The 13,292-nt window shown below is 39.8% G+C and overlaps 1 protein-coding gene and 1 pseudogene across 1 annotated transcript; both read left to right on the top strand.

The window, feature by feature from the left end:
• Positions 1-285: 285 nt before the first annotated feature.
• LOC142845766 (small ribosomal subunit protein uS3-like) lies at positions 286-837 on the top strand. The gene has a single exon (XM_075965098.1). It carries the CDS (start codon positions 415-417, stop codon positions 829-831), a length of 417 nt encoding a protein of 138 aa, XP_075821213.1. The 5' UTR covers positions 286-414; the 3' UTR covers positions 832-837.
• Positions 838-1,172: 335 nt separating this feature from the next.
• Positions 1,173-2,024, top strand: LOC142846739 (tripartite motif-containing protein 43 pseudogene; annotated as a pseudogene).
• The last annotated feature ends 11,268 nt before the right edge of the window (positions 2,025-13,292 follow it).

The following is a 13,292-nucleotide window of genomic DNA, read 5'->3' as shown; positions in this document are numbered from 1 at the left end:
AAAAGTATATGCTCTACAATGTTCATAGCAGCATTGTTGGTGGTGCAGATTTCTAAGAAGAGGAAGTTTGTGGCTGATGGCATTTTCAAAGCCGAACTGAATGAGTTTCTCACTCGGGAACTGGCTGAGGATGGCTACTCCGGGGTTGAAGTCCGAGTCACACCAACCAGAACAGAAATCATTATTTTAGCCACCAGAACACAGAATGTTCTTGGTGAGAAGGGTCGCCGGATCAGAGAGCTGACTGCAGTGGTCCAGAAGAGGTTCGGCTTCCCTGAGGGCAGCGTGGAGCTTTATGCAGAGAAAGTGGCCACAAGAGGTCTGTGTACCATTGCTCAGGCTGAGTCTCTATGTTACAAACTCCTCGGAGGGCTTGCTGTGCGAAGGGCCTGCTATGGTGTGCTTCGGTTCATCATGGAGAGTGGTGCCAAGGGCTGCAAGGTCGTGGTGTCCGGGAAGCTCCGAGGACAGAGGGCCAAGTCCATGAAGTTCGTGGATGGTCTGATGATCCACAGTGGAGACACCGCCGTGCGCCATGTGCTCAGACAGGGTGTGCTGGGCATCAAAGTGAAGATCATGCTGCCCTGGGATCCAAGTGGTAAGATCGGCCCCAAGAAGCCTCTGCCGGATCACGTGAGCATTGTGGAGCCAAAGGACGAAATCTTGCCCACCACCCCCATCTCAGAGCAGAAGGGCGGGAAGCCAGAGCCGCCTGCCATGCCCCAGCCAGTGCCTACAGCCCAACAGGGTCTTGGCAACTGCACCTGGAGGCTGGATGTTGTCCTGTACAGACGTTTAATAAAATCTTGCACACACAAAAAAAAGAGTTAATAAGAAGCCTATGCTACCAGGCCAACCAGTTTAAGATTAATGTAGACCTCTGTGTATGTGTATTTCTTTGGGACTTAAGGACTGTGGGAACGGCCAGGGCAGAATCCCCAGTCAACAATGGGAGGAAGTGGGCGTGGTCTCTAGAGACTATATAAGGACACTCCTGGGCCCAGCTAGGCCCATTTTTCACCAGAGCAGGCAGAGTGTGTTTCCACACATTCTGGCTCCGGAGACTGCTAGATTTATCACATCCGAACATTGAGGTTTGGACCCCAGAGCAGAGCTAATACTGTTGTGTCTCCAGTAAACACTGCTGAGGCCAGAGACAATTCCTTGGAGAAATGGAGTCAGGCCTCTCACAGGCCTTCCAGGAAGAACTCAACTGCTTTATCTGCATGAGCTACCTTACAGACCCAGTCACCATAAGCTGTGGCCACAGCTTCTGTCGAGCCTGCCTCCACCTTTCCTGGGAAGACAGCCTGCTCCCTGTCCAATGCCCTGCGTGTAGGGAACCATGCCAGCAGAAGGACTTCAGAACCAGCATTGTTCTGAAGAAGCTGGTGTCCATCGCCAAACAAGCCAGCCTCATGAAGTACCTGAGCGCTGAGGAGAATAAGTGTGTGACCCACAAGGAGACCAAGGGGATCTTCTGTATGGAGACCAGGATCTACCTCTGTCAGCTCTGCTCTGACTCCCATGAGCACAGAGGTCACAGACACTGTCCCATAGAAGCAGCTGCTGAGGGTCAAATGGAGAGACTTCTGAAGCAAATGGAATCAATATGGAATAAGATCCATCAAAATGAAGAGAATCTAGAGGCAGAGAAAAGAATGATAATTCTGTGGAAGAACTGCTTGATTCTAAGAGAACTAAAGATAAGGGAAGAGTACAGGACATGTTATCCAGACCTCTCTGAGCAGGAAGAAGAGGCTATTGAGTGTATGAAAGAGGAAGGCAATTATTATTTAGAGAAACTCATGGAAAGTGAAGCCATGATAGTTCAAAAGGGCAAAGAACTAAGAGATATGTATCAGGAGCTGATGGCAATGTCCCAGGAGTCATATGTGGTACTGCTCCAGGATTTTGATGACATATTCAGAAGGAGTGAGTCAATTCAGTTGATCAAGCCCCTGGCCATGAAACCAGAACTCTATGTCCTAGCCCTCAGTGGACTGGATGAAAGCTTCGACTAGTTTGAAGGAGAGTGTCTTCATTGATGAAATGACCACAGTGCATATTTTCTTTGAAAAATCTAACCATACTCCACTATAAGATGAACCTATTTAACGCCATGAGAAGCGTCAGGTTTAGACCTCGGCAACAGGATACACCTGTGAATCCTGCTGGACTGTATCTGGCCTCCTGGGGATGCCAGAACTTCATCTCAGGGAAATATTACCGGGAACTGGATTTGGAGGACTCTTGGAACTGAACTGTAGGGTCTGTATATTATCTGGGTTATGGAATACAATGCAAGCATTTGAAACTGAGGGTGCATTCCTTCTTTCCTGTGTGAATGAAGGTAATCAAAAAATCATCTGGTCAATTGTGAATATTTGAAATGTTCCTAAGAATGTACATATATTAATAAATTTGCCTAAATAAATGAGTGTGTGTGTGTGTGTTTATACATGTGAAAGGATGGTAGAATAGGAGAGCAAAGGAAGGACACACACAGAGTAAGGGAGGGAGGGAGGGGAAAGGACCAGAAGAGTGGAGAAAAAAGCAGAAGAGGGGAGGGAAGTAGAGAGAAGTGAAGGACATAGGAGAACAGGAGAGAGGTTAGATCATCTTAAGAAAGTGGGTAGCACAGATGATGAATACCTCACCTGGAAGAACATACCTACAAAAAAGGGCTCGCTCTGCTTGGTGTCCAGTCATCACCAAAGAGAAAAACAACAGCAAGAACTGAAAGCACAGCAGAGTAGAGTTGTCAATAACCCATGGCTTTAAAATGATAATTATTTATTCCCCAGTTGAGATTTCTTAGAAGTGCATATCAATGCCAAACCTGCAAATTTAATTTTTTAAAATAAGGACCAATTATTTTTATGTGATGATAAATATAGTTGCTAAAAAGCATTATTCGTTATTGATTTCTTAGATTTGCTCAATTGGCATTTTTCTTCAGGGAAAACCTATTTTAATTTTGTCTCTTTTTTAAATAGAAAATTTTACACATTTATTTAAAATAGAACAACAAACGACTTTAAAATAGCAATATAAGTTGTGATATTTTAATCCGGGTTCAGTTTAAAAAGTAAAACATTCCAATTTCTTAACCAGAAATACTTATTCTCTTCAATGCATGTGCATACAGATTTTCAGTTGGTTGAATATTTGATCTATTAATAAAAAACAATATATATTAATGGAATGTTAATGTTCAGTTCGTTTAGTATCCCATCTCTTAATAAAAGGCAAGACATGTTAATGAGAGCAGTTTCAATTAGGTACTCTCATGTTTTGTTCTCATACAAAAAACAAGTTGTATGGATAATGGTCAGGAAGAATCTAAACAAGGGAGATTTGATTCAGAGGGCAGGGAGTGTTGTGGAAAAATGGTTTTACCCTGTAAAGATTTGTTTCTTGTACTTATTTAATGAAATGCTTATTGGCCAGTAGTCAGGCAGTAATTAAAGGCAGGGTGACCAGACAGAATGTAGAGGTGGGGCAATGAAAACAAGAAAATTCTGGAATGAGGAAAGATGTAGTCTGTGGTCATGACCCAGAGACAGAGGAATTAAGATGAGAATGCCTCATTAAAAAAGGTACCAAGTCACGTGGCTATCATACACAAGAATTATGGTCTAATTTAAGATGTAAGAAAGAATTACTTAATAAGAAGCCTGAGTTACTAGGTCAACCATTTTATCACTAATGTAGACCTCTGTGTGTTTCATTGGGACTAAAGGCTGAGGGATCAGGCGGGACAGAAACCTCTGTCAACAGAATGACTTCAATGTGGACAGCTAAATCCACTTAAAACCTGAGAGAGCTTGGGAAGTAATTGTAGAAACAAAAAGAACAGAGTTAAGCATGGTTTCTTGGTAGCATGTTCTCAGGTGGGTTCTGTTTCCTAGAGTCAGGTGTATCTCATTTAAGATAGGCTTCCTGACTCAGCTTTAGAAGCAAAAATCTTGTAGCTCTTTTAAGAGGTCCTACCACTGTGCTGGAGAGATGGCTCAGAGGTTAAGAGCACTGCCTGCTCTTCCAGAGGCCCTGTGTTCAATTCCTAGCAACCACATGATGGCTCATAACCATCTGTTATGAGATCCTGTCCTCTTCCTTGTCCTGAAGGCATACGTGCAGGAAGAACCCTGTATATATAATTAATAAATAAGTCTTTTTTTTTAAATGGTGCTTCTTGTTGGTAGCAGAGACCTTGAAACTCCATAGTGTTGCCACAATAAACATTGCTCCAGACACAACATTAATCTAAGCCGTATTGCTTAGCAAAATAAAGACTCAAGTGGTTAGCAAAAGAGAAATATACTGTAAAGATAAATTCAGATGAAGAAAACCTCTAAATGGTTTACAGTGTGTTTAAAATATATGAAGGCTGGGGAGAGAAGAGGAAAAGGATAAAGTCCTTAAAATAAAAAGAAAGAAAGAGAGTAGGTGGGTATGGAGGCACATAACTAGTCCCAACACTAGGGAGGAAGAGGTAGGCAGATCTCTGTGAGTTCAAAGTGTGGTGTCACACATCTTTAATCCCAGCACTAGTGATCAGAGGCAGGTGGATATTTGTTAGTTCGAGGTGTGGTGGCACACATCTTTAATCCCAAGAGCTGAGAGGGAGAGGCAGGCAGATCTAATAAACTAATAAATAAATAAAATGAAAGAAAATATAAGAAATATAATAAAGAAACCATAGGAAAATGGTTTTACCCTGAAAAGATTTGTTTCTTGTAATTGTTTAATAAAATGCTGATGGGCCAGTAACCAGGCAGGAAGTATAGGCTGGGTAACCAGCAGGAGGTAGGCGGGACAATGGGTATAGGAGAATTCTGGGAAGAGTAAAGATACAGTCTGTGGTCATTACTCAGACACAGAAAAGGCAAGGTGAAAATGCCTTTCTAAAAAATGTACCATGCCATGTGTCTGACACGGAGAAGAATTATATGCTAATTTAAGATGTAGGAAAGAATTAATTAATAAGAAGCCCGAGCTACTAGGTCAACCAGTTTATAATTAATATAGACCTTTGTGTATTTCATTGGGACTGAACGGCTGAGGGATCAGACAGGATGGAAGCCTCGGTGAACACTAACATATTTAGTATATTCTTAAATGGGTTATCAATAGATTACAAACAAAACACTTAAGAAAGCATCTCTAACTTGAGCCATGTATAAGAAATTTACAAAAGCGAATTCTCCATTTTACCTACCCTCTCTTTCTACCCTCGCAAATTTCTCTTATTAAACTCATTTTCACAACTGGAGAAATGAGCAATTTTTCTATTCTGTTAAAACATATATAAGATGATAAAGTGAAAAAGAGTTAATCATATGGAAGAATTTGTGGATGGATATTTGGTTTAGAAACTAATTATTTCAACATGTGAGGCTTTTATTGGGCTGCCAAACAAAATCCATTGGGTAGATCATAAGTATAGAACAAATAGCTAGTAGGCGTAAGTTTCTTGGGTTAGTAAAACTTAAGCTGGGAATTCTAATATTACATTTTCTAAACAGTTGGGTGGTTTGGGGCAGAATATTCACCTGTAAGCACACATACAGATAAAAATGGCAAATATTTGTAATCCCAGCATTTGAAAAGGAAAGACAAGAATATCAGGAATTCAAGGTCATACTTGGCTTTATAGAGAGTTGGAGGCCAGCCTGGGGTACACTTAGTCCCTGTCTCAATAAATAAATAAATGAAAAGAAACATTTTTGTTCTTGGGTACACTACAAATTAATCTAGTTTTAAGAATAGAATGGGTTTAGTCAGGCGGTGGTGGCGCATGCCTTTAATCCCAGCACTCGGGAGGCAGAGGCAGGCGGATCTCTGGGAGTTCGAGGCCAGCCTGCTCTACAAGAGCTGGTTCCAGGATGGGCACCAAAGCTACAGAAAAACCCTGTCTCGAAAAACCAAAAAAAAAAAAAAAAATTGAATGGGTTTAGATGACTACTAACAAAACAAAATAAAAAAGTTTCAATCAAATACCAAAGAAGAAAGTGGTTAAACCTGGAGATGGAATCACAGGCTTTGGACAATTTGAAGGAAGGTTTGAATTCCCTTATCCAGGACTAGACAGGCTGGCATCTGCTTGTGCCTATCAGTCTCAAGAGGTTCAACAATGCATCAACTCAGAGGACTTTCTGTTTCTGATTTTCTAGTAACTTTATTGTCTGTGCTATGGAGAAGGAGAGTGAGGAGGAGGAGGAGGAGGAGGAGGAGAAGAGAGAGAGAGAGAGAGAGAGACCCTAAAAGCCACTAAAGCAAGAGTGTTCCAGCATAGATAGAACAAAATTAACAGCTATCTTTCAAGCCTTTCAAGCTATTGCTCTTTGATGATGTTGTAACTTTTTATTTAGGTTCATTTGGCCCAAATTCATGTTGCAATCCATGCTACTTCAGAACATATCAGGTTTTGCTTAGCTGTACTGATGGCAACTTCTTGGGGCAAAGAGAGCCTGAATGTAAAATAGGTTGTGCATAACCTCCACAGTGTTAAGCACTGTGTAAGGTGATTATGAGTATTCAACAGGTGTTGTGCTCTAACAAAAGCATTTACTCCAAGGAGAAATCTTGTTATCTAAAAAGAGCAGCAGTAAGTTCTGCTTAGGTAGATACCATCCTGGCATATGTAGCCACTTCAGAGGGGACTGTCGTTTCTCTTTCCAAAGTTTTTGGAGGAGAATCCTCTCTATATAGAGAAATATTCTAAAGCGACATGGAAGAGAATGTATTTAGTCACTCATGTGCTTATTTTTTTTTCTCTATTTCTCTGTGTTCACATTCTCTCACAAAAATTTAAAGACAGTTATGGGGTCACCCTACAGTGATGTTGAGTCTGAGTCTTATTAGGGAGCATGACCTGTCAAATGAAAGGACTTGTAACGATTTATTTTGATGAGATGTAGCTCAGATGTTTCTCTCTTAAAACACTCTCTTGTAGATAATAACATTTTATGATGCACAAATCGGGCTCTTAAAAGGCTGAACTGTCCCCAGGCCACTTAGGTTACAGCAACAGAGCCATGTCCATCTAGCTAAGTGCAAATCTACATTCCTGTTAAATATCTCCAGCCCTCAGCCCCTGACACTATTTGGGGTTAATCAGCTGCTCAGCTGATCTTTAGTGAGCATCATTTAGGGAGATACTCAATACCATCATTGTACCAGCTTCCTGATGGGCACCAAGCCAAGCATAGCACACTCCTTATCCTTGCTCCTGTCTGCACGCTCAGCTTCTGTGCCCTTTGAAGCAGGGTTTCAGACTAGACAACTCCAGCTGGAAGCTTCATGTCCTGGAGCCTACACAACCAATAAACAATTTCTTCTTTGAAGTTGTAGAAAGGATGATTTTAAGACCTCTACATATGCCTTTTAGATAACAACCTGCCTTTTAATCAAATAATAGGAGATTATCCTAAAAACAAACCAGAGTGACTGAGCCACTCATATCCTGGTAGTGCATCATGCTGAAAGCATTTACTTTTAATGTGCTGAAAACCTAGAAACTGTTAAATGCTGACATTTTATAAATATACTAGTTTATTTTCCCTCTTGAATAATAATATTTTAGTCTCTGGAACATCATTGTAATTATAACCAGCTTCATATACCAAATTTTCAATGGAAATTGTCAAGTTTGAAATAGTTAATCCTTATTTATAGAATCTATATCAGAAAGCTTTAGAATGACTTCTTGTTATGTTTTTCTCGGCAAAAATTTAAAAGATGCAGTAACTATTTTTTAGTCAATGTTCATATTTAAGCTGTGATTATTTCTATTATTAGTTCAAATCTTAAATCTCTTTTATATTTCTGATGTTTGTTTAAATTATGGTATATACGAAAGTAATCAGAAGTCTTGGGCTTCTAGGAAATATTTTGTCTGTTATTACATTTTTCTTGTCTTGGTTGTTGCTTCTCTTTCTAGTTTTGAAAAGTGGAAATGGAAACAGCAAATAAAGTGAACATGTCTTCCATTGCTGTAATTGCTGTTTAAACAGCTTTCCCCCCTCTCTCCCTCCTCCCTCCCTTCCACCCTTCCCTTCCCACTTTCCTCCCCACTCCCTCCTTCTATCTCTCCCTCTCTCCTTCCTTTCTTGCTTTCCTTCTTATTCTCTCCATCCCTCCTTTTGCCCCTCTCTCTTTTTGTTTGAATTCCTGCTCTATACATAATGAGCTGGGCAAGATCCTTAATTAATCGATGAAAAGATTAATGGTGAGAAATACAACATAGAATAAAATGCTTCTGTGAAGACCCTTCTTGGTCTTCCATACAGTGTTCTTTATGCCCTCCTTCATCCCATGAGGGCATTAGGAGAGGTTGAGTTAATGGTTATATGGGGATCAAGTACGTGCTTGTATAAATGAGAATTCATAATAAGAATACATGATGGAGGAAGGTCATTGGTTAAAAAAATAAGGAAACTGCTTGGCTGGCCCTCATAGGTTAGAACATAGGTGGGTGGAGAAAACAGAACAGAATGCTGGGAGAAAGAAACTGAGTCAAGGAGTCACCATGATTCTCCCACTCCAGGAAGACGGAGGTTAAGATTATTCCTGGTAAGCCAGCTTGTGGGCTACAGCAGATTATTAGAAATGGGCTAGTCCAGGTGCGAGAGCTAGCCTAGAAGAGGCTAGATAGAAATGGGCCAAGCAGTGTTTAAAAGAATACAGTTTCCGTGTAATTATTTCAGGTAAAGCTAGCCGTGGGGGCGGCCGGGTGCCGGGGACGCAGCCCACCGCTCTTATTACTACAACAAATACAGCCATTTCCAGGATGCTAATGCTTTAAGCTCAGAGGAATGTCAAGGTCTTCTGCTGGTCTAAGTACAGATGTTGACAGTGTGTGCAGAAAGCGTCAACTACAACTTCTTCTTCCTGGATACCTGACCCTTGAGACTGCGCCCCTGCAGAGAAACTGCACTGAAATTATCTAACTCACTTTTTTCTTTAGCTGTGTATAATAGATGTGCTGAGTTTCCAGAATGCTGGTGCCTTTCTATCACAGAAGATGGCCCACCTAATCACCAGCTTTCTATTTATGTTTCTCTTGCTTCTGCATTCTCTTTCAACGCAGTCAGACCAATCAGAAAGCATGCATGTATGTTGCAGCAGGGTAGATTATCAGTAGCTACAATTATTGGCTTCTGAGCCATAAACTAGGGTTGTTTTATTTAATTTGCATTAATTAAGTACAAGATTTTGGAAAAAACTCCAAAGCAACAAATTCATTTATAATTGCTTTAGAGTTCAGGGTACAGGCAAATTTATCTGGCTTTTTTCCCCCTTGTTCTGTCTCTTATTTTGTTTAAATAAACTTGCAATCAGAGAGACTTGCCAGACACACTGAAAGTTTCTAAATGCTGCTTTCAGGCTTGTTAACTGAATAGGTTCCTATGATAAAGAGACAGTCACTTATGTGAGGTCTGTATAAGAAAAGCACTGAATTGTGCTACTATGTGTTGGAGGAAGAGGAAAAATTTAATGCAGACAGCATTATTAACAGCACCTAAGTTTGTGCCCTCCTTACATTCAGAAAGTGGATGTAGAAGAATGGCAATTATGAGGCCAGTTTGAGCTGCATAGTGAGGCCTTGTATCAAACAACCAAACAAACAACAAACCAAAACCAAACCAAACCAAATCAAAAATCCACAAAGACACAAGAATGAGCAGTAATAACAAAAATCATCCTAAGAACCACGCGGGACTCAATAAACAGACCATGCTATACTGCGGCAGGATGCGCTATACTACACTTAAGAACAATATGCACACACTTTCGGAAAAACAGTTTTGTCTGGTGATGGTCAATGTTGAGGGGTTGGTGGGAAGAAGATGGAAATGGGGGGAGGGGCAAACTTCCATCCTTCTCTAGGCTTTGCAGAAGCATGTTTCTGCTGACAGTGGGTCTCAAGTACCCTCAGTTAGCCAAGTCCCTTCCATTAAATACACACCAGGATACTGGAGACATTAGACATTTGGTGACTCGACTTCAGTACTTCTCATTGTTTTCATAAAACCATTGTTTTTATGACCCCCCCAAATATTTTCATTGAACAAAGGCATATCAAAATTTCATGGGAATCTTCTATTCATTTTAACTTTTTGAGTTGTCTTTAAGAAAAAGAACAGAAAATTTACAATATAAAATTATGTACAAAGCAACATTTATTTGTTTACAATGATTATAGAGGATACGTTGCAAAAACAAAAAGCTGACAATTCTCACAAACATCATAGAATTAGAAAAATAATGCAGTGTTTACACTAATTGCCTGGCTTGCTTTTCTAATGTCCTTGCTGCCTTTGTTACTGTTGCCTGCACCATCTGTGATTTAGTATACGGCATGTTTTCTTTCTAATTTTCCATGGAGAGAACAAACAATTCATCTTCTAGAGTAACGGAATGAAATTTGTCTATCACAATCAAGAAGTGGCATACACACAACATGCAACTGACATTCCTATTCTTAGCTGTCACACAGACTTGTGTGGTACCAAGGCAGGTCGTGATGACTTCTGTACCACACACATGGTTGGCTCAAAAGAGAGAAAGTGTTGAATGGAATTGTGATTGTTTATTCTTCATCACGTATTCCTAGCAGGAAGGAATGTCTGTTTGATGCATGTTCAGGTGTCAGTCCTTTTTCATGTGGTGATTAAAGGGGTTGTCTTCAGGGGAGTCTCTGGGCTTGTCGCCCACAGGGAAGGAAGTGAACCAGGGGGAGGATGGGTGGAAAGGGACAGAGGTTTCAATATGCACCTGTCCAAATTTCACTCAAAGAAGAGCATATATTTATGTGCACATTCTTCTGAGACCCCCCTCCTGCAATTTGGGATGGTCTTTTGTTTAATCAAGGAATGCTGAGACATGTTTCATTAGCTTCTCTCTGCCCTCAGAATTTACCCTTTTCTCCTAAAGTCGTGATCTTTCTCCCCTTAAAGACCTTCATAGTGTGTTCTTATACCTGCTTCCAGAAGTAGCTATTTTGCTTGGCCCTATTTAAAATACTCCAGTGTATGAATATCATGCATATACTGATGTGTACTCAGTGAGTACACATCAGTATACTCACTCCCCCCTCCCCCCACACATATAAAGTAACAGAATGAGATATATATTTCCCTGCTTGATATATGTTCCACAATTATCTTCGGAAAAGATTAAAAGCAGAGATATAGGAATCATTGTTTTATCACACTCTCTAAAATGAAGTTAACAGTATCATTTAGGTTCCTACGCAACTCTAGCTCATCTGTTAATTAAGGTCACTGTTGTCTTGCTACTCCGAGATTTATCATTTGGGATGGGATCATAGTATATATTATAAGGAAATCTTGCAGTCTTCAGAAAAACAATTATAGTTTTTCTTATAGGCATTTTACTCAGCATTATTCAGAAATTCTGGTTATTTCCTGTTTTATTGCTTTTGTAAAAGCATTCTTTGTTTCTTAATTTTTTTTTCCTCTGCATACTGCACTCATTGCTGGTATGCAGAGAAGCTATTTTTATACTTCTTTTTTAATTGTAGATTGTAATACTTGTTCAATTAAGGTAGAAATTCTTGAAGAGAGCAGGTATTTGTTTACTAAAGTTTAAGCCAATGTCTTTTGAGATTAAATTATTCTTTAAGTCTCCTTATATGGTAAATTAAATTAATATAGTTCTTTATATTAAGTCATCATTACATTTGTGAATGCATTCTTCTTGTTCCTAGTTTTTTATTCCTTTAATATTCTTCTGTATCTTCTCTTTAAATGTATTTTAGGAAGAAATGTTATGGGGTGTACTAAAACAAGGACCAAGAGACAACTCTCCTAAACTAGGGTATGGGTGAGAAAAATTAACTCATATGTTTCCAGTGTAGAATAAGTAGACATCAGGCCAATGTTATACAGCTGTATTTCCTAAGAGGCTTAAGGTTTGTACAAAACAAGTGTGAACCCACTTAAAATGCATATGTGTGTGTGTGTGTGTGTGTGTATTTAAGCTTATCTGTGAACATGTCTGTGAGTGAATGGGTAATTTTTTTGTCTCTTTGCCTGTTTGTATGTGTGTTGTGTGGATATATGCTTGGAAAAAATCTTTACTGGAGTTGTAGCAATAAAGTTTCCCAATGTGAATTGAAACTACAGGTTTATTATTATTGTTATTATTATAAATGACACTGCAAATTCTTTGATAAAATTACATATGCCCAGTAAAAAAAAAGTTCCTAATATTCCAACTCTGAAACAACCATTTTTAGCATTAATTGAACATCATTTTGGACATCTCATGTATGGTCGTACCAACAAATAAAAATATATGTGTAGGGTGGCTTTAAACTACCTTCATTTCATGTGTCTTTTAACTCACTTTCCTTCTTCTGCATTTAAGAGTAATAAAGCAAACGGATTGTCCAGCATTTTAAAGTGGTACTATATCGCAGGTGCTCTGCCAGGCTCCAGTATTTATTTCAAAGCCACAGGTAGCACAGACAACTCTGGTGAAACTCAGTGGGTCATAAAACAAACAAAAAGATAGGAGCATGAGAAGGGGATTTGTAGGAAAGAGATAGATGTTGACTTGTGAGAAGGAGGTGAGGGCGGATGGGGATAAGAGTGCTCAGAATACATCTCTGCTCTGGACCAGCCTACTGGGCTTTCAGGTGTCTTCTTATTTTTTCAACAAATCACTGTGGGAGAGGGGGCAGTAAGATAGTAAGAGCCAGAGGAATAGGGGATTTTCTGTGAGACTGGGTCTTCTCAGGATTTCAGAAGCTACACACATAAAGTATCACCAATTGGACTGCCCAAACATGAGCTGAACAAGCACAGCACTAACAGACATGCCAAAGTGGACTGGGGAAAGTAGAAGAGGCCTTAACCCTACACAAAGAACTCCAGGCAACCAAGGAATGCTGAGTGGGAGAAACGGTCTTTGCCAGGGAAGAGCACGCTAATCAATTGGTTATTTGGTACAAAATGACCTGCCTTGAAAAGACACATATAAGTAACACTATATGGACCTAGCAGGTTGTGTTTAAATACTCAGGAATACACATGTGTGTGCATATGCATATATGTATGTAACAACAATTAATGACAAAAGATGCCGTGACTTTGAAAGAGAGCAAAGAGAGCATATGGGAGAGTTTGGAGGGAGGAGAGAGAAGGGAGCAATGATGTGATTAAAACGTCAAAAATAAAAACAATTAAATCAGAAAAAGCAAAAGTAGGGTTCGGCATTGTTTTGCTAAAATGCCAGAACCATGTGTCTAAACAGAC

Source organism: Microtus pennsylvanicus, chromosome 3, assembly GCF_037038515.1.
Source record: "Microtus pennsylvanicus isolate mMicPen1 chromosome 3, mMicPen1.hap1, whole genome shotgun sequence".
Classification (NCBI taxonomy): Eukaryota; Metazoa; Chordata; class Mammalia; order Rodentia; family Cricetidae; genus Microtus; species Microtus pennsylvanicus.
This window is presented reverse-complemented; position numbering and strand designations above follow the sequence as displayed.